The 19,306-nt window shown below is 35.6% G+C and overlaps 1 protein-coding gene across 3 annotated transcripts in view; it reads right to left on the reverse strand.

Annotated features, from left to right (window-relative positions):
• The window catches only part of PHF6 (PHD finger protein 6), a 30,046-nt gene extending 11,080 nt beyond the window's left edge, over positions 1 to 18,966 (reverse strand). The window contains exons 1-10 of one of the 3 annotated variants that reach the window (XM_057377951.1): positions 18,787 to 18,966; positions 18,503 to 18,604; positions 16,307 to 16,440; positions 15,948 to 15,991; positions 6,736 to 6,899; positions 6,415 to 6,558; positions 5,101 to 5,205; positions 4,096 to 4,229; positions 3,344 to 3,473; positions 1,315 to 3,054 (exon numbers count right to left, since the gene is read on the reverse strand). In XM_057377951.1, the coding sequence (XP_057233934.1) occupies positions 3,344 to 3,473; positions 4,096 to 4,229; positions 5,101 to 5,205; positions 6,415 to 6,558; positions 6,736 to 6,899; positions 15,948 to 15,991; positions 16,307 to 16,440; positions 18,503 to 18,604; positions 18,787 to 18,924 (1,095 nt within the window). In that variant the 5' untranslated portion in view covers positions 18,925 to 18,966 and the 3' untranslated portion in view covers positions 1,315 to 3,054. Of the gene's footprint in view, positions 1 to 1,314; positions 3,055 to 3,343; positions 3,474 to 4,095; positions 4,230 to 5,100; positions 5,206 to 6,414; positions 6,559 to 6,735; positions 6,903 to 15,947; positions 15,992 to 16,306; positions 16,441 to 18,502; positions 18,605 to 18,786 lie in introns of those variants that run through there. The other 2 variants (XM_057377949.1, XM_057377950.1) reach the window with 2 other exon arrangements.
• Positions 18,967 to 19,306: the final 340 nt, after the last annotated feature.

The raw sequence follows: 19,306 nt of genomic DNA on the forward strand, positions 1-19,306 counted from the left end.
ACAGCATTATCACAGATCTGTGAGACCACAGAGACACAGTGTGTTGGGGAGATCTCTTAATGGAGAGGTAYAGGGAGCTGGGGAGAAACCTCCCTTCTCAGAGGGTTCCAGGCATCTTAAACAACACACAGTCCTCTTGTGAGCAAAAGAAATGCCCCAAGGCAAAAAATAACAATAACAAAAATTTTAAAAAATTAAATAAAGTGAAACCAGTTTTTTAAGACAAGTTTGGTTGAATTCATGATGTTGAATTCTCTGATTGTGAGATGAAAGCAGAAGGTGCCTAGTAAAAAAAATCTCAGTAACGAATTGACTGTATTAATTTAACTAGCTAATTTAAACATATCTAGTTCACCTACAGAGCACTTTCATTGTTTCTAACATTTCTGGGAAGGCAGTAGATGCTCCAGAGTAATCTTCAATATATGCTTGCACAGATTACATTGCTTTACCAAAAAACAAAAAACAAAAAACAAAAAACAAACCAAAAAGAAAAAAAACCAAACCCCCAAAAATTCAGACAGACTGTCTGAAATTCCAAGCTAAAATACACATAAAAAGATAGTAATGGCAGTATTTTGTCTTTAAAAAAAATGATGTAAATGTTGTATACTATCATACATTGTCATGCTTTTTAAAACTACAATTAAGGACATAAGAGATGTACAGTAAATACACTGCTGAGGTACATTTCTTCTAAATATTAACACCACGACAGAATTACTCCCCAGCAGGTGATGCTACTTGGGAACATATAAATACAATTTTTACATTGTAAGGCACTTATACCCAGCATACATGAGTTGAAGTCAGTTATGACAAATTTGAGGCTTGTAAGAAAAGGTTTTTGCTTTTGACTTTGCTTCCATGAATTCTGAATTGATGACAGTTTCGCCAAGCCATTTCAGCACACAGGGGTAACAGGGTAAAACCAGCCACTCACKTTTCTGCTACCTGAAGGTAAAGTGCTGCTCTGGTTCTTTGAGGCATGGAACAGGGTCATTTATCCGTAACAGGTGAATAATTGGACTGAATACTATAGTAAGCCACTGATACACAATGAAWTAGAGCTCAGTCTGAAGTACAGTCAGTATGCTGGCAGATCTACCCCATGCAAACTTAGTTAAATACAGTAGCTGCAAACAAAGTGCCTTTTTTCCATGGGAGGGCCATGTCTGAGGCACGAATTGAAGTAATTTAAATACTGAATGATGCTATTTTTCATTCTCAAACTGTTCTGAGTGGCTGAAAAATGTTCCTAATTCTAGGAGAAACAAAACACCTTRATAGACAATTTCAATAATGGATCTGTCATTGCAATTCAAGTCACGCTTTTAATTTTGAAAGTTACAAATACAAAATAAAAATGATCAATGGCATCATGTTTAGAGCAGTAACTGAATATTTTCTGTACACAGCAATATTTCTTTCCAAACGGCATTATTCTCCAGGAAAGCAAACAGAACTGATTGAATTCTAACAGGTAAAATGTTAGAAACTCCAATATACAGTAATTGAGTCCCTCAAGACATTAAGGGAATGCATAAGAAGACAAATGACACACGTTAAATCKTTTAAAAATACAAGTAAAAAATGCTACAGAAACTCATATTACAAATGAACCGTTTTTGCAATACCAATCACAGAAGAACTGTAGCAGTTTATAGTCAAATCAGTGTCTTTTGCTTGTTTCCTTCCTTCAGATCCAGAAGTTTTGTTGGGAGTTCAGAGTGAAACAATTCAAAACCCTAAACAAACAATAAGGTGATGCGGTAGCAACAGACAAAACATGTGGACTAGAWTCAGCTTTTTGGTTTTATTTAAGTAAGTCTGAGGATGTGCTTTAACAGACCAATTGTAGAAGCCAGTAGCCATTAGAAATGACAAGGTGTTTTGAAAGCAGTCAGAGGACTGTTCTGTTACGTTTGGTATAGCCTAGATATGATCATTCCCTAAAGGAATATCAAATTCTAGCAAGTAGAATTCCATGATGTGATTGTTGACTTGACAGAGAGGAAAAAATCACTAAAACAATAAGGATGATTCGTGAAGTTTCTCATATAGTGGTCATATGATTAAAAAATAAATACCAATCTAGCAAAAAAAAGGCTGTTTCCTCATTCTTCTTACAGAATATGGGACCTTTATGCATMTTCTTGACAAAACATGAAGTGTTCCACACAACAGAGAACACCTGAGGTATGGACGTCAGATATGGTGGCTAAWTTCCATTGTGAGTTAAGAGTTGTAACTCTCTGAAGTAAAAGAGATTGGGCTGCAAAGTCCAAACATCTGTCTAGTAAGGTTTTAATCACACTTGGTGAAGTGTTCTTTGTAAATCAGGACACAGAGAGGTGGGTCGTTGGGGAAAGAATGAACTACAGCCCTTTGGCATGAGTTCTAAAGCTCACAGCTCAGAACCAACAGCTGCTCAAGTACATCTCCCGCAAACAATGCTGGGCGGAATGAGCAATCACAACAGGAACAACCTGAAATGTTCAAGCGTGCTTCGTGTACACCGAGTCCTTTCCTACTGGGTGCTTCCCAAGCAAAAACAGCGCGGCTTTCCCATGTACAGCCTCCGGAACTTGTGCAGGAAGAAAATGCAAAATTCACAAAGTACCAGCTCGTTGCCACCACGGACTTGTCCATGTTGTTAATTAAACTAGCTAAGACCTTCCCTCATTGTGTGAATCCACTAAACAACTTACACATTCCAAATCTTAAGGTTTTTATTCAGTCCAGAAATATAGATCTTACTTCATTTCAATGTCTGCCTTAACTTTTGACACTGTACATATTACATATCATTTATATAGTGTTTCATTTTTTCCAGACACTGCAGACTACAAACTACATAATATTGACATGTAAAACTCTGCCACTTACTGAAGGCTCACACACATGAACGTTTCAGGCAGTTCAATGAAATTTCTAACAGAGCCGGGTAGTAAAAAGTTACTAACCCTTTTCTGATTTTTAGAAAACAATTTAAAAGAATTAGTAGTTATGATGTCTTAGCCATTCCCAGTTCTATAACTCTGTCCCTTGAACCTGTTTAAAAAATGATGAAAACAATAGTAAATTTAAAATCATACAGAAAAGCATTTCGCAGCTCTGACATTACATCTACATTTAGCAATAGAAATGAGGGCCTTTCTTCTTACACTGTTACAAAGTCAGCTGKATTTAAAAAACAACAAATCCTCCCCATCCTTCTACAGTATGCCAATAAAAAGTACTCTGCATACACTAGATTTAAATACTTCACTGCAATAAACTACATTAATTGKATATTGTGTTTCAGTCTTGGTAACAGATCTGTCAGGAGTAACTTCCATACCTAGTTTCCATTGAGCTGCTGCTGAGGAATGTCATTATGGTCAGTGCCTGATTTGCCACGGCTTTTGCTTTCTCTTTCTTCATCCTCTTCATCTCTTTCATCATTTCCACTATGGTTTTTACAATACAGTCTGGCACAATAAAAGAAACAGTGAGGATTTACACTGAAAATATCCATCAAAACCTGACTTTTAGTAAGTTCTGAGATGTGCTACAAGTCAGTTGCAAACTCTTAAGTCATTAATGGTTTTCAGTCAAGTGTTAGTTAAACTGAAAGGGAAAACAAGRTTCAAGAGCAGCCAACAAAACTGTGACCAATCCCAGTTTTCCAGAACTGCCACTGCACTGCTCAGCGAATGCCCTCTCGTGGGCACAGCACAGCAACTCAGCTGCAGCCAAGTCACAGCTCCTCAGGAAGGATGGAAAGTTATGGGGTCCAAAAAGCCCCACAAGGAAGCTACRGACAGATTAATATGGAGGAATCAATTTTCTTGATCTAAATTATAAATTTCTGGAGAAGCAAAATACAGTACAAGTCAATTTTCTCATTTCTTGTATTATGACACTACAGAAATTTTCAATTAGCAGTGTAACTGAAATATTTTGTAAAGTTAATGATTACTTAAAAATATMATTTTAACTTAAATAATATCCTCTTTTTTAAGAATCTATTTACTATCCAAGTTAGGCAGAAAAAGTGTCATGTAATATCTTTACTTTCATAAGAAATTCCACAATTAYACAGGTCCTTACTTATAAATTCCTCGTGACATATTCTCAATGTATTTAGCTTTGTCTTCTACTCCACAGTGGTAATGGTATGTTTTTATGCAGGCTTTGATTTCACACCCAATAGTAGCACCAGGCTGGCTGCAGAGTGTGCATTTCTGTGCAGGGGAAAGAAGAGAACAGCAACATTCAGCYTCTCAGTCTTTTGTCTCTTAGGATTCAGCTTAGTGTTCCTCATATTTATGGCTAACCTTTTGGAACAGAGTAATTCCTCTGGCAGATCATCCTTCCAATGAAAAGTTAATCAAAGACATGGTAAACCAGAAACTATAAMATACCAACCCATTAAAATATCAACACTAGGATTTACTATCCCTTCCATAGAAAATTGCTATATGATTGCAATACATGTTATTGAATTTTTAAGGTAATTTTACTGCCGAAGTTAGTATGCTAATATATGAATAGTCTTATTTTTTTCAAGGGACAATATTACTAATTGTTTGCTCTCTCCCTGACCCCCCATAAATTTCTTAGCACATTAAAAACATCCTGAATTTTAATAAAATACAGTGTGATGTTTTACCAACATCCTCATCTCTAAGACTTTAAATAGGTTTTCCTACTAAAACACCAAAACAGTTCGAAACACCGGTTTGTTTTCAATATCACACAATATATTCACTGAAAGAACTGCATATTCTCCAATTTTATATGCAGCTTCACACTGTGTGTTTTTAGTMACACAGGCCCAAAGCTGTTACTCTCTTAGTTGCAGCATGGCTATTATGAATCATATGATTCTATTACAATAATAATTATGTACATTGTSATAAAGAATCCCAAATACCACATGCCCAAACACCACTAATTATGATAGGTGATTCCTATCTGGCTGCCCTTTCCACAAGTAACAACATATTTTAATTTTGTGTTTAGAAACAGATGGAAAAGATTGCTCACAAAAGGATGGAGGCAGAGCTACACACACCTACATTAACACATTCACCACATTCTGCAGGTACATACCATTCTTTTTCCTCTCTTGATTTCTTGAAGTACAGTTTTGATATCAAAATCACCAAACTCTGCCCTTGAAGTTGTTGTTAGCTGGACAGTGCCAGAAGAGAACAACTGTAAAACAAGCAAGTCAAAACAATGTCAGGTCACCAACATGATTGGAAATTTTTCTGGGCAGGAACAACTGAGCACTGAACATCCTGTTTTGTGATCTCAGATAGCATGTGCTTTACCAACAAAGTAGGAAAAACCCTGTGCTGAGCAATTAAACTCCTGATCCCCACCTGACTGCTTTAATTACAGTCGTTGCCTTGGAGAAATATATTTCAAAAGACAGAGGAATAGACGAGAAATAAAGACAGGATGAAAACAAAGCAGCAAAAGGGCAGTATTATGAATTACACTAGTTAACTTTTTAGGAATATTCCATTTCCTTCCCTGTGACATATATGTAATTCAGGTTCATGGCACCCTGATGTCAATATGGCAGTGATGTCCTGAGAGATGACAACAGAGCACACAAGTACCATCCCTTCCATCRTCATCCTGGTATATTCAGCTTTAACTGTCTTAAAACTGAAGTTCAGGTACACAAAGCAGCAAAGAACTTTGCTAGGTAAGACTCAAAGCTGCTGGCACACACAGCTCTCTGTTTAGTGAGGCTGGGTACTCAAAATCAATGGTACTCCACAGATTGCCTGGATTATTTTTTTCATTTTGAGGTACAACATTTTGAGGTACAACTTAAGTTGGTTATCCTCAGAACGAGTGATATGAAAGATGGCACTGTCTGCTCATGTTCATTGCAATTAGATCCTATTCAAGTTGACAGTTCTGTAAATGTGATCATCTAAATACAAGAGCTTTCTAGAACTTACTTATCCAACAGTCTACTTAAAAAGTCACACAGCCTGAATCCACAGGTCAGAAAATTAATGAAGTTCATGGAATCCTCTCAGATTGTGCCCAAATGCCTGTGAAGTTGTTTTATTTTTGGAGTGGATTCTTTTAGTTAGAACTGTTTTGTTTTCCTTTTTAAATACTYCATATGCATTTAGACGCTAAGGGAGCATTTTTAATAAGCTAAAGAGTCTCCCTGAGCTAATTCCATCTCTTAGCATGAAGCCAACTTTTATTCATATTGCCTGCAGTGAAAATAAATGAATTGCTCACTTTGCAACACTTCAGTGGTTAAGGAGATCATCAGCATACAGAGACAATACTCATGCATAATTACATCTGAGGGTACTGTATTAAAATCCAAAATAACAATTCAGGCAAAATTCACAGAATACACTGGTTAACAACAATACTGTTACTCACCATGCACTTATAGTGTGCTGCAGCCTTTTTGGCATTAAATATATGAAGCTTTCCTCTAGCTTCATTTTCTTCTTCACCTGCATGACAGAATCCACATTTAGGTTTTGTATCACTGGGGCTGCTTCTGTGGGGAGACCTGTCTCTCTGAAAGAAAAACATTTTACTAAAATATACTGCTGGGTTACAAATAAGGTTGCAATTTTAAAAGCCTGTGGCCACCAGCTGGAGGCTCAGACAAATGCAAATTTTAATAAAACTTATATTTCAGAGAAGAAATATGCAATTTTGTCCTCTAAGAAGTTTAGCATATTTACTGCTTACATAGGAACTGCTTTCTATTTCATCTGTGCCATGTGAGGACGTGGATCTAGTGTCTTCTGACTGCCCTTTTAAATTTGTTTTTCTTGGCTTTCCCTTACGACCCCTCCTTTTTCCTTTGGGAGGTGAAGGCTCCAACTCGTGTTCATTGATATTTTCTTCTAGATCTGCTTTAGAAGTCAGAAAACATCATTARATAAGATTCCCCAAAATTTTGCACAGAACAAACTACAAAAAAACAAACCCAAACCAAACAAAAAGTCCCCACAACCTACCAAAACCATGTAAGAAAAAACACAGCTTGTATTTTCTAAATTTTGGTCAGAAATGCAAATAGCATCTTTTTCCTATTTATTACAAACATGCAACTGCAGATCCTGAAAACTTTTTTTTAGACGTCACACAGCTTTGTATCTTTATGACATAATATATGAAGGTTTAGTGTTTCTTACTTCTACTTTCAGACCTAAAATGTGTCCTCAGATACGTATCTCCACCTTCACTGAAAATAACATTYATTTAAACTACACTGAAACTGGAAAGTGTTTTCCCCCATGAATTATGCTATTAATTTATTATTTTGAGATGCATAACTCCAAAGTAAATTGCCCTTGATAGTACGCCAGTGTACCCAAACTACACCTCTCTCCTTCCTTTATTAATTGATGCCCGTTGACTTAAGAAAAAAAATTCACCCATTGGTTATAATATTAACATCAAGCTTTAAAACTAATATGTACTTTGCCTCCACAAAAAAACCTACAAGTTCATGTCATTACAGAATATTTTTACATCTGCAGCTAAAAGCAGCCTCCAGTTCAGAGAAAATCATCCACACTGACAACATCCCATATCAAGTACTTCCAGACCATTAAGAGTATAAAAACACATACTTTTAATACAAACATACCAAAGAGGCCTGACAAGTTCCTTTATAAAGGTCAGCTGAGCTGTGAATGCTACAGAGAGCTGAGTCCAGCATTTGGTCAGACTGTCCTCTGGACAACTCACAGCTCTAATAGAAGATACAGATCAATTCTGAAAGTTTAAGATTGCTTCCAGGATGATCTAGTTAAATTGTATCTGATAACTACATCTAACAACAGCACTATTCAGTCACTAACAACTTTCCTACTCAAAGAAGCATCCTCCTTTTTTCTCTTTTAATCTGTAGCACCCACCCCTGCTCGAATCACAAACATATTTCAGGGGACTTGTTTGAAGAAACATAAATAGATCCTGCTGAAGGACTTATTTTCTCAAAATCCAAACCACAAACATCACTATGAGCCCCCAAACAGAAGGAAATAGTAATCAGAAGACTTGGAACATTCACTTGATGGATACTGCCATATGGTTTTAGTATCCAGACAGGACATCTTAGCTGGAAACTAAATGCTGCTTTGACAGCACTCATCTTTCTTACCTATTATGATATAAAACTCAGATCACATTGCTATCTCATGGTAACAATGACTCAACTGCACAAAACTTGCAAGTCAAAGTGCTGAATGTATTCCACAGCCACCAGCTGGGAGCAGAAGACAACTGAAGCCCCAGCCCCAGCCTGGAACACAAGTAAATCCTGTTCAGCTCCATCGATTGTATCTGTCMCTAATCCCCAAGAAAGCTACATCTTCTGCTCAGGTATTAAGGAAGGATAGAAAACTCATCCAAATGCATCACAACAGATTATACTGAAATTTATATAGATCAGCAAATTATTTTGGTTYAAATTTACAGATTATTCAGTTATGTACAGATTTGCCCAAGTTGCTACTACGACACATCAGTCTGGCTAAAACATCCCTATATTTTCACATATAAAATACTCTTCTTTAATTACATGTCAAAAGCATCATTTATTTGACTCTGAAAAAACTAAATACATGACATAGATTACCTAATGAAACAATACATTTTACATTTTCTTCTCAGAATTTCCTAACTGACATTATTTTTCATTTATAATCACTTGCTAAATTCCCCAAGCAAGATAATGCAATTTCGATATTGACCTTTTAGACTGCATATGGCAAATTTCATTACAATCTGAAAACCTCTTTCAAGAAGAATTCTCTTTTATCTTGTTTATCATATGAACCCTCCACCAATTATTCAAGGAAATTTGTGAATATTTGTCTCCATTTTTACATTTACAGAAACACAGATGTGTTTATAGAAGAACAGTCTTATAAAAATGTGACTATTGAAACCATGACCCTTTAAATGACATCAGTAAAGGTTAACAATATTCCTTCCAAAAGAATTCAGTGGATTTCCCTACTCTATTTGATGAAGCAAAACAAAATCCACTCACCAACATTCCTTATTTTTTCCAAAGCTCCTTGTCAATTCTGTCAGCCAAAATGTTTCCCAGCTCACAGTCCACCCTTATTTTCTATATTAAAACATCCTGAACTCTTTATAGTCCCACTTACAAAACAAAGTGAGTCATAATTGCCAAAACCAAAGCACACCTTATAAAWCCAACTTCTTGTGAGAAATGTCACAGTCTCGTAAGAGAGTAAGTTCTTAAGAGCTATTTTTCAGTCTGCAATTATTAGTATATTTAAGATTTGAAAAGTAAAAATACTGTATTTTTAAAAGATCCTTTCAGTACAAGATAAAAACCTATCAAGATTGTACAGCTTTCCTCAAAGGAGAACCCTTCTGTGCTCAAAATGAAGACTTTCGGTAAAGTTCAGAGTTCATTGAAATCCAGATGCTACATGACCCCTTCACTAGGATACAATGCCTTGAAGATTTACATCTTCAGCTTCAAGTGATGTGGACCTATAGAGTAACACCACCAAGATGTGAGGATCTGCTCTACCACATCTAATCCTCCAAGACTGATAATTCAAAACATTAAAGCTCCTCTCATTTTTAGAGCACCTTGAACTTGCAGAAGAGAACAGGGAGAGACTGTCATCAGCTCTCAAACACACCAGCCCTGGATGCTCTTCATGTTTCATTTATAATTTGGTGGGTGCCCTATCCCTCCCCTCAAGCCCACTGCCAGCTTACCCTGTGTCCCTGGGATCAGATGGTTGGGTGTTTCCAACTTCTCATGACAGCTTGAACTAAGGAAAACACAAAAAGTTGTTCAACTCCTCCCTGACCAGGTGGTGTTTTATCTGGATATCACCCATCCTCTGAATCCCCTGAGATTCACTAGATATTCTTCAAATGGCCCCCATCCCATATCCCATTACTGCACTGATTTTTAAAATATCAATATTCTCAATGTGACTTAATCWAAAGTGTTCAGAGGAGGTTTCTATGAGCTTCACTCAGAAGTCCCTAAATCTAGATTTGGAAAGAGCTCAATAGACAGTATGGCCTGAGAAGGAGGGTAAGGGTAGAAATCAAGAGGAAACAATCTGCATTTTAAAAAGCACCTAGGAATATGATATTGTAAATTCAGATGAGTAGCAACAAGCCCCTAATTTGCATTTTAGAAATCCATGAACAGCACAAAGCACCACAGAAGGAAGCCTGGCAAAATGCTCCATTACATCAACTGATAACAGGGAGATMCAGCTTCAGAGAGAAATCTAAAAAYTCTCCTTYATTCACGACTAGAAGGAAAAAGGATCAAGATGTTTTGCTGTTTAAAATAAGGCTTGGCAGAGAAGAGGTTAAGATATCACTGATGCATACTGCCATCAGCTTGAAATACACATGGAATCACCCCTTTTGAAAAGCCAGGTTAAAGCAAAGTAATAAAGAATTATGTGATTAAAGAGTTGTGAAAGAACAAGTAAAAGAGGATGTGCACAATAAATACTGCTATATTGACATCCTGCATTACCTTAAACAACAGAGTAATAGAGCCAGAAACAAAGGAGACTGAGTTTGTATGAGGAAGATAAAAAACCAGAACTACTAGCAAAATATATTTGCAAGTACAACTGGACATAAAAAGAAGCCAAAGCATAGAATGTAGAAGTGCTGAGACATGCTGCAATATGAATGTGATATGCAGGTAAAGTTTTACAGTGCATTTGGGATAAAAAACCCTAAAGATTCAAGCAACAAAATCAATCTTATTATGGTTGTAGAAGAGAAATGGAATGCAACWGAGAAAGAAGAGTATTTCAGTATGYTGGAGTAAAATATCCTTAAACTATGGCCGAAACCAAATAAACCTGATGTGCCAACATCATTATTTTAAATTGGAAAGAAATGTCAAAAACAACCCAAAAGAACTTTGTTGGTCCAGTAAAAATGTGGATGCATTTATAAGCAATAATAAGAACCAGACATTTGCATAAACCCTCTTGCAAACAAATACAAAATCAGGTAAACTGATCATAAAATAATAGTGGTCTCTATAAGTAAATTATGTGAAATTAACAACCAAAATGCTGGATTCAATTTCTGGGTTATCTTTTTCAATAGAGAAAGAGTAAGTTACATGAAACATATCTAAACTACAGTGGAGAGGAAAAAATTGAATTATCCCTTAGATCCTGCCACTAATAAGTTTTTCAAAAGCTCCAGATACTTGAAGGAACTGATGACTCTCATCCAAAAGCTATTTGTTATGAGGCACTTGAAATTATTTCTTTAATTAAGTACATTTAACACAGAAAAGTAATAAAATAGTCCCTAATAACCACACAATTTAAATGCATTTTCAAGCAAASAAACCCTGGCAAAGACTGAAAACAGATGATGCACTTGGCTTATTTGCACATTCACAAAGTTTATGACCATTGGTCTGATGAATCTGTTGAGCAGCTGACCAASCCTCTCTTGCCTAGACAGGAAGGAAAATTATACCACCACAGGACAGCTCCTCAGCTGGGACAAACCATTCACCACATAACTTCTACATTTTTCCTTTTCAATCAGCTGTGTGGTTTTCCATAAGAAAACCCTGGTGTGAGGCTTCTGCACAAATCCTCCTTAGTCTGTAGTGAGACATTGCTAATTCACTGCCTGGACCAACTGTTTTYGTAGGAACACCATGTACACATTCGATGCTGCACCAGAGCATTCTCCAGGAGACACCAAGCAGGCTGAGTTAGCAGCACCCGGGAAGAATTCATCACCATGAAAACCAAAAAGGCCCCAAACTGCAACATTACAGAAACATTTATAAGTGACCAAACAAAGTGAGACAAACCTGTGCTGGGACCAGTGCCATAGAAAGTGCAACAAGGAACAAGCACTGCTTGAAGAATCCAAAGATGAATCAGAATGTTACCTAACCAGAATGCCAAAAAGTTGCAGATGTTTTTCCTGCCAGTTTCTGGTTTTCACAGCACTTTGGAAAAGTACTCAGCACGCTATAGATTGCAGTGTCTCTAAATAGGTCTCAGAGAAATATCACCCAGACTCAACCTACTAAGCAGTATGAGAAGCACAGATTCCATGTCTGATTTTTAGAATAACATGAAGAAGATACTAAGACAGGGAATGTCCTTATTTCCATTGTGGAAACATAATTCCCTGAGGCTTTGAAGACAGCTACAACAGGAATCACAGACATTTTATTTTCTGACCCCACAGTTCTCAAGCATCTGCTTTAAACATTAACAAAAGAAGTCACACGGATGCCTTTGTTAGTGTTTGTCTTACCACTATGTAACAGCAGAATGAAATTACATTCTTATCTTAGTTTATATTAAACTATTCCTGATMAGCTGAATTTGTTTTAAATTCAACACATGAGCCAGGGCAGCCCCACCTGCAGGGAACCGAGAGAGGCCAGTTTTTTCATTTTTCAACAATTATTTCCAGTACATTGGAACAAATTCCAATAAACAGTTCCAAAACCTTAGTTCAACAATATTCCATTCTTCAAAAAGAATAAACGCAWTTGTATCAAATTGAAGAGTAATTCAACTAATACTTAGCTGTGATCATTTAAAAGCACTGGCACCAATTCCTGTAACCTATTAAGTACTGAAAATTTATAGACAGCTCACCTAAAATTATGAATAAGCTATTATTTGGTGTTCAGTTATTTTGTTAAATTTGTAACCAGCAAGGCAAAAATCTAGATGCCCTTTTTCCAGTTAATGGGAACACAGCAGAGAAAAATCACTCGGAATTATACAAAGGAAATGTAGGAGAAAATACAGTCTTCCTATTCCTTGTCACCTGAAGACCAGGCCATACAGATAAATTAGATAAACCCAACAATCTGTTGAAATAGATAAAAGATAACAGAATTYAAGAGCACAGTATTCTGCTGTGATGTTTCACATTTTTATATTCAAAGAATGCAGAAGGTAGCAACTCCTGTCAAGTGAAGAAAAATTAATTCACTCATTAATTTTGTCTTCATGAGTASATACCAAGTCTGATGAATCTTCACACCACTTGAATTTCATAACAGCAATAAAAACCATCTATGTGATCCTTTCTATCAAGTCTTAATGCCAATGTAGGATCTTCAACATTTCCATGCAGCCTCAAGAGACTTTAACTGTTTAAAATGTTCAACAGATAGTCCTTTTAAACTAGAACTTCTAACCAAAGTACCTGAGCCAGATCTCAGAGCAAGTATGGCCCCAAAAGTATCTATTTTCTAGGGAAGGGAAGGAAAACTCTCTGTATCATGCAGTACTGCTGCCTACAGAAAATAAACTGTTCTGGATGAACCAAACACTCCTAAAAGCTCTTTGAACATACAGTGACATAAATGACAGAATAAAAATACTTGGACTGGAACAATTAAATCTGGATACAAAGATGMAAGCCTAAGAACCCACAGATGTTCTTAACTGAGGAAGGAAAAAAAACCCAATAAAATACTACTACTACCACTGAAAAAAATTAATCCATAAGCAAACAGCAAYCCAGAGCAGGAGCAGTTAAACTTCCATTAAAAAGGATTGATGGTTCCAGTGTCTCCGTTCACCTACACTGGGTGACAGAACCACAGATAAGCTTTAACTGTTCTGTTAAGRAAACACTGCTAAGAGCAAAGATTAATAAAAATGAAACTAAAACAAGATTTAAAAAAAAAACCCACTACGTTAAAATCTAGTTTCCCTACCTAGTCTAGTCACTTTTCTTTGCCAAGTCCTTTATCTGGTTTCACACACCACCATTCTTTCACATTTAAATACCTCCTTGACATTCACATTTTCATCAAGAAACAAACAAAATACATAAAGAAAACTTAATCTCACCACCCAACACCTTCCAGTTGTCATTTCACTGAGCATTTAAGTATTAAGGAAAAAAACCTCCCGAATCCTTTCAGAAATTCTGAAAACCACCCTGTAATTTCTGTCTACTAAATTTAATTAGTGTTCAGTGTAGCAAAATACCATTGCTATGGAAATTCCTTACAGCATTATATCAGCCATATGCAATACTAATTTCTTCTTTCTACRATTTAAATGTGGTCTATCACAAAAGAGGCCCAGATTCTGGCACTATCAAATCCACAACTGCAAATAGTTATTATTTTATGGCTACAGTTTCCTAAACTGTATGGACTAAAAAGAAAACATATTCTTYGGTAAAGGGTGGTGGAATTTCAGTGAAATATTAAATAAAAAACAAAACAGGAATGTGAAGTATAGCTACAGATATTTCTAGAAGTGCAAAGCTATTTGTAAAAGTATAAAGCATGACAGAAGTAAATATTTTAAACAAAAAAATGTGTGCAAAGTTGAATGCTAAATAATACACTATTGAATTCTTTGGCTGCAGATTTTCTGAGTGACATTGTTTATTTCTTCTCTCCTATCCTCGATCTAAGAGTCTCTTTATATGAGTCAAGATTAATATTTTAATAAACTATCAACATCAACATTTAATAAAAACTCCACTATCTCTAATTTTCCCCAATATATTGATATAAAATTTTAAAGCTTTTGCTATTAGAAAATGACACTATAAAACTGGAGGTAATGGCTTCTGAAAACTCTTAAAGCAAAGCACAAGTTCAGATCCTGCAAGGAATCCCAAGCAGAAAAAGCAATGCATTGGCTTTGAGCTCCATGCAGAACTGGAGGCATTTTTAAATACATGTCAAACACTGAGACATTCGTGAATAAGTATAAAATATTATTTTTAAATATCAGTTAGAGATTAATSTCTCTGGATTCAAAGCGTCTTTCATATTCTGCCTCCGCAAACACACAAAACAACCCTCAAAACAARAAAGTGCCTAATTACAAGATAAGGTGGTCCCATCTTTTTGGAGAACTAACCATAATAACATATTTATTATTTTTCTTGTCTAAACCTAATAATAGCAAGATTAGAGAGTTTTATATATAAGCACACAATAATTATTTAAACAGACTTAAAAAAAATCTAAAAATCCATTTTCTTTGGTATTTTTGGCTGCCTTCAGACACTTTCAGGACACTGAAATAATATCCAAACCTTACMATTAATAAATCTACTACCCATAGCATAAAAAGCAGTATATTACCTTAAAAATACATTTGGCATAGACTAAAGTAATTTATTAAGGTTCACCTTCAGCACACAGTTGCRTAGTCCTCATTAGTTAAATCTGATGACATTTCAGTTGAAAGCAATGCAAGATGTAAACTACCAAATGTTTGCTTACCCAAATTCAGACACAGTAGAAGAAAAAAAAAAAAACCCGTAATAAATACACAATAGCACGACTAATCCGAAACTCTAACAGACCACACAATTTATCTACATTTGTGGCATTTCACTATTCTTTTCTGCAAAGACACACAGCTTTTATGAATAAATCCATAAAACTTTTTTTAAAAACAAAATTATTTAGAAACTTATCTGTAAGTGAACTCATCACAACCCTTTTCACTTACTATTGGTTGCTTCTTTTTTCAAGAGTTAAACTCTATTTAATAGTAAAAAAAATAGAGAATATTTAGGAACATCAGCAGCAGCAAAAATCAGGTGTTACCTGGCAAAATATTTCAGAYGCTAATTTTATGAATACTTAACTACAAATATAAGCCAGCTTCTTCCAGGAAGGGAATGAATAACTTCTACCCAAACTTTGGCTTTCTGGAGCATCATATCTTTTGAACATCCTAAAATTTATGCTTTGGATTTTTCTCCACATCAAACAATAATTTTTAGAAAAAATACAGAAATCAGATGGGCTTTCAAGCTCATTGTTTCTCAAAAAATGTAGTTCTAATTTTTATTGAAAACATTTATATTCTCCAGAAAAATGAAATTTAACCAAGTATCTTTCTACAATGGGAAAAATTTATATTGAATAATTTTACCTTCAGAGTTATGCGTAGTTTTCTTGTGTTTTCGACATAAAATCCTATAAACAAAGTAGTTGAAAACTGTCAAGTCAGTCACGATTCACAGATTATTTACTCATCTTTTTAATTCAAATGCCAGTACATTTTTCTCCCACTTGTAAGACTCACTGATATACAAATCTTGCAGTGAAAATATGCTTTTCTAGCACATCACTATTTTGAATGCCACAATCATAATTACAATTTTTTGCAATTAGAATTTTTGTTTAGATTCCAAAGTGGGGTTTTGTTTTGCTTTGTTGTTTGTTTGTTTTTTAAACTAAGAATGTAAAATAGAAATAAAGAAATAAACATAAGAAATAAATAATAGTTACATGTAAATGCCTTGTGAAGGCTTCTCTCTTATCTGAGCTTTATCATGCAAAGCACAGTAGTAGTGATATGTCTTGTGACACGTTTTCACATCACAGCCAATGGTCGCTCCGGGACAGTGGCATAAAGAGCACATCTAGAAAGAAAAAGAAAGCACAATTCATGATTTATGCACTTGGTACTACTCTTCCTGCTCTCAGGTGTTTTTCATAATTTATTTTTAAAATTAAGAAATTTGTTACACGTGTGCAACTGTGCAATAACCATCAGATGCCTCATCAACTCAACCACCATCATCAACTCAATGAAGAAAAAAAATAATTTATTTTTGTGGAACAGATCACATGAAGGGACACAGCTGTTCACCTAAATATCCCTCTCACAAGGACAGTCTGTACCAACCATTTCAGAAAAAAWTAAATCATAGTTGTACCTGTTTAATTCTGAATTACATTATGAAGACAGGAGGAAAAAAAAGATTACACATAGTTGGGAATGAGTCCTGCAGTCAGGAATACTGATGGCCTGCAAATTCACCTCAGCATCAGCCACCAAGTTTACCTTTTCTTCTACAGTCAAGTCCTTAAGTTCTTTCCAAAACACTGAATTTAGTGAAATATTTGTTAAATACAATGAACTTATTTCAACTCAACTAAATTTTGCTTTTTATACTTGTATTGCAAAAAAAGATTAAAAGTGAGCCTGCTGCTTTGCTCTTCTTTCCCATTAATTAATTCTTCTTATATCAGACACGTAGATAACACCAGTTATCTTCCTTCTAAATTGCACATGATTCTTCTTATACTGTGGTAAGAAAGGAAGTAATTGACAATATCACAAGATTTTTCTCTGTATTGCTCTCTACTGGCTTAATATTCCCAAAAATCTCTGCATTTCCCAGTAAACTCATCTCCCAAGAAAACTGGCGCTTATTTGTATCCTGCATATTGCTCATGCCCACAAAAGGTTACAATCAATTCCAAATCTAAGTGTGCAGTGTAGGATACTCCATAGATATATACATATCTTTGTGGATACATTTTCTGTCCACTGTACTCATTTAGTCGAGTTCYTCTTGCTATTCTCCAATATGCCAAAAAAATAAACCACCAAAGTTACCACATATACCACCAGCTTGTTATCCAATTTTAACGAAGTCAACTGAACAGTAAAAATGTCAAAGCCTTGGATCATCTCCATCTACTCCTCTGCAAGTTCTGAAATGGTACAGTTATATACCGTTCCCTGGTTGTTATATATTTTGTATGGGCATTTTATATCATAGATCTGTTGTACATTATGGCTTAATATATAATTGCTGATCAAAGTCCTTTTGAAAAGCCTATGCTAATATACTCGTCCAATCAAGCTCAGTCAGAACCTCAGGTTTTTGAAAGGCAGAAATGACTAAAAGAAAACTCTCTTTTTATGAACACCATGATGTGTCTGYAAAACAGAGTACACAGATTTTTATATTGATTTATTGGTCCATGTTTCCAATGAGTATTAAAATAGTTATTCCATTGGCACATGTCCTGCTGTCCAAATCCTAATTCCCAAGTTAYATCAGGTATACGTTGCATTTGATAAGCTGCAAATTATGTATGTTCTTTAAAAAAATCTTCCTATGCACAGATACTAGAAATAATATAGTTAATACATAATTAAGTTATCAATGACTTGTACTTCCAAATTTAGACTTAAAAGCTTYTGTGACTTGTACCAAGGTTTGAACCTATAACCTTTTCTCAGACAGATCTATCACCACCAGAAAGTCTCTACAAGTCGGTCACTGTCACTCTGGTAATGAACAGGTCCCCTTTGTCAGTGCCCATGTGGCCAGCAGCACCTCCTGAAGGAGGCCAAACTGAGCCCAAGACATCAATACATTCACCTAACCCAGTGCACTCAGGTTTTTCACTGAATGTGTTCTCCCACAAAGGACCAGGCTAGACCAGCACAGACCTGAGAGAGGGGATCTRAACTAATGACAAACATTTACCTTTAAACTTTAGGTTTTACCAGATGCTGGTAAAGGCACAATAACACCCTTCCCAGGGCCCTAAAACACGGGTTTCTTTCAGAAATCTAACAAAAAAATATTAAATAGACTAAATATACTGAACATCTTCCTTGTAAACTTTATGGAAGGTATAAAAATATTTCCTCCATTTTCAAGAGCCAAAACAGAGACTCACCAGTTTTGTGCCTCTCTTTATTTCCTTCTGAATATCTTCAATAGAGAATCCACCAAGACTCTCATTATCAGTGTGTGAAGAAACCAGTGCGGATGAGAACAGCTAAAATTGMAAAGACAAAACTTGTATTTTAATTTTTATGGGTATAAGTGATAGAGCAATTTACAGATATGAAACTCAACAACAGCAGTGGTTAAAAACGTGTGCCAATTCCCATCTGGTTGTCTTTTCCACACGTTTGCAGCGTTTTTCCAGCTCCATCCCATCCATTCCTGGTCACTCACCATACACTTGTGATGTGCCGCCACCTTCTGGTTCTCCGACATCAGCAACTGCCCACATTCGTTATCTTTATTCGACCGACAGAACCCACACTTCCTTTGTCTGGAGGAGACTTTCTTCTGTCCGACTGAGCTTGTCATGATTTTAAATGACCTTAGAATGCCACTGCAATCCTCTCAATGCTACAGGGAAAACAAACGTGCAATCAGCATGTTAACATCAACAAAAGGCAAGTTAATTTTGTTTTATAAATATAATACTGGATGTTTGGAAGTGATTTGTCCCTTTTCTTTATGTAACTTCAATATATCCAAATAAACATGCAACTAGTAGAGGYAGTATTTTGCYAGATTTTTATGACATATTAACAGCAAGAAAAAGACAGTTCCTTTAGGCAAAAAAGTTTGAGAATTTATATAAAACTTCAGATACTAATACAAAAGCAGAAAAGGGAAATGAAGAAATAAATGGAAAATACAACAAGGGAATCACTGGGGAAAAATATAACTGCGATTCATTTTT

The sequence above is a fragment of the Malurus melanocephalus genome, unplaced genomic scaffold (assembly GCF_030028575.1).
Source record: "Malurus melanocephalus ecotype Western Australia unplaced genomic scaffold, MMel_1.1 scaffold_335, whole genome shotgun sequence".
NCBI lineage: Eukaryota > Metazoa > Chordata > Aves > Passeriformes > Maluridae > Malurus > Malurus melanocephalus.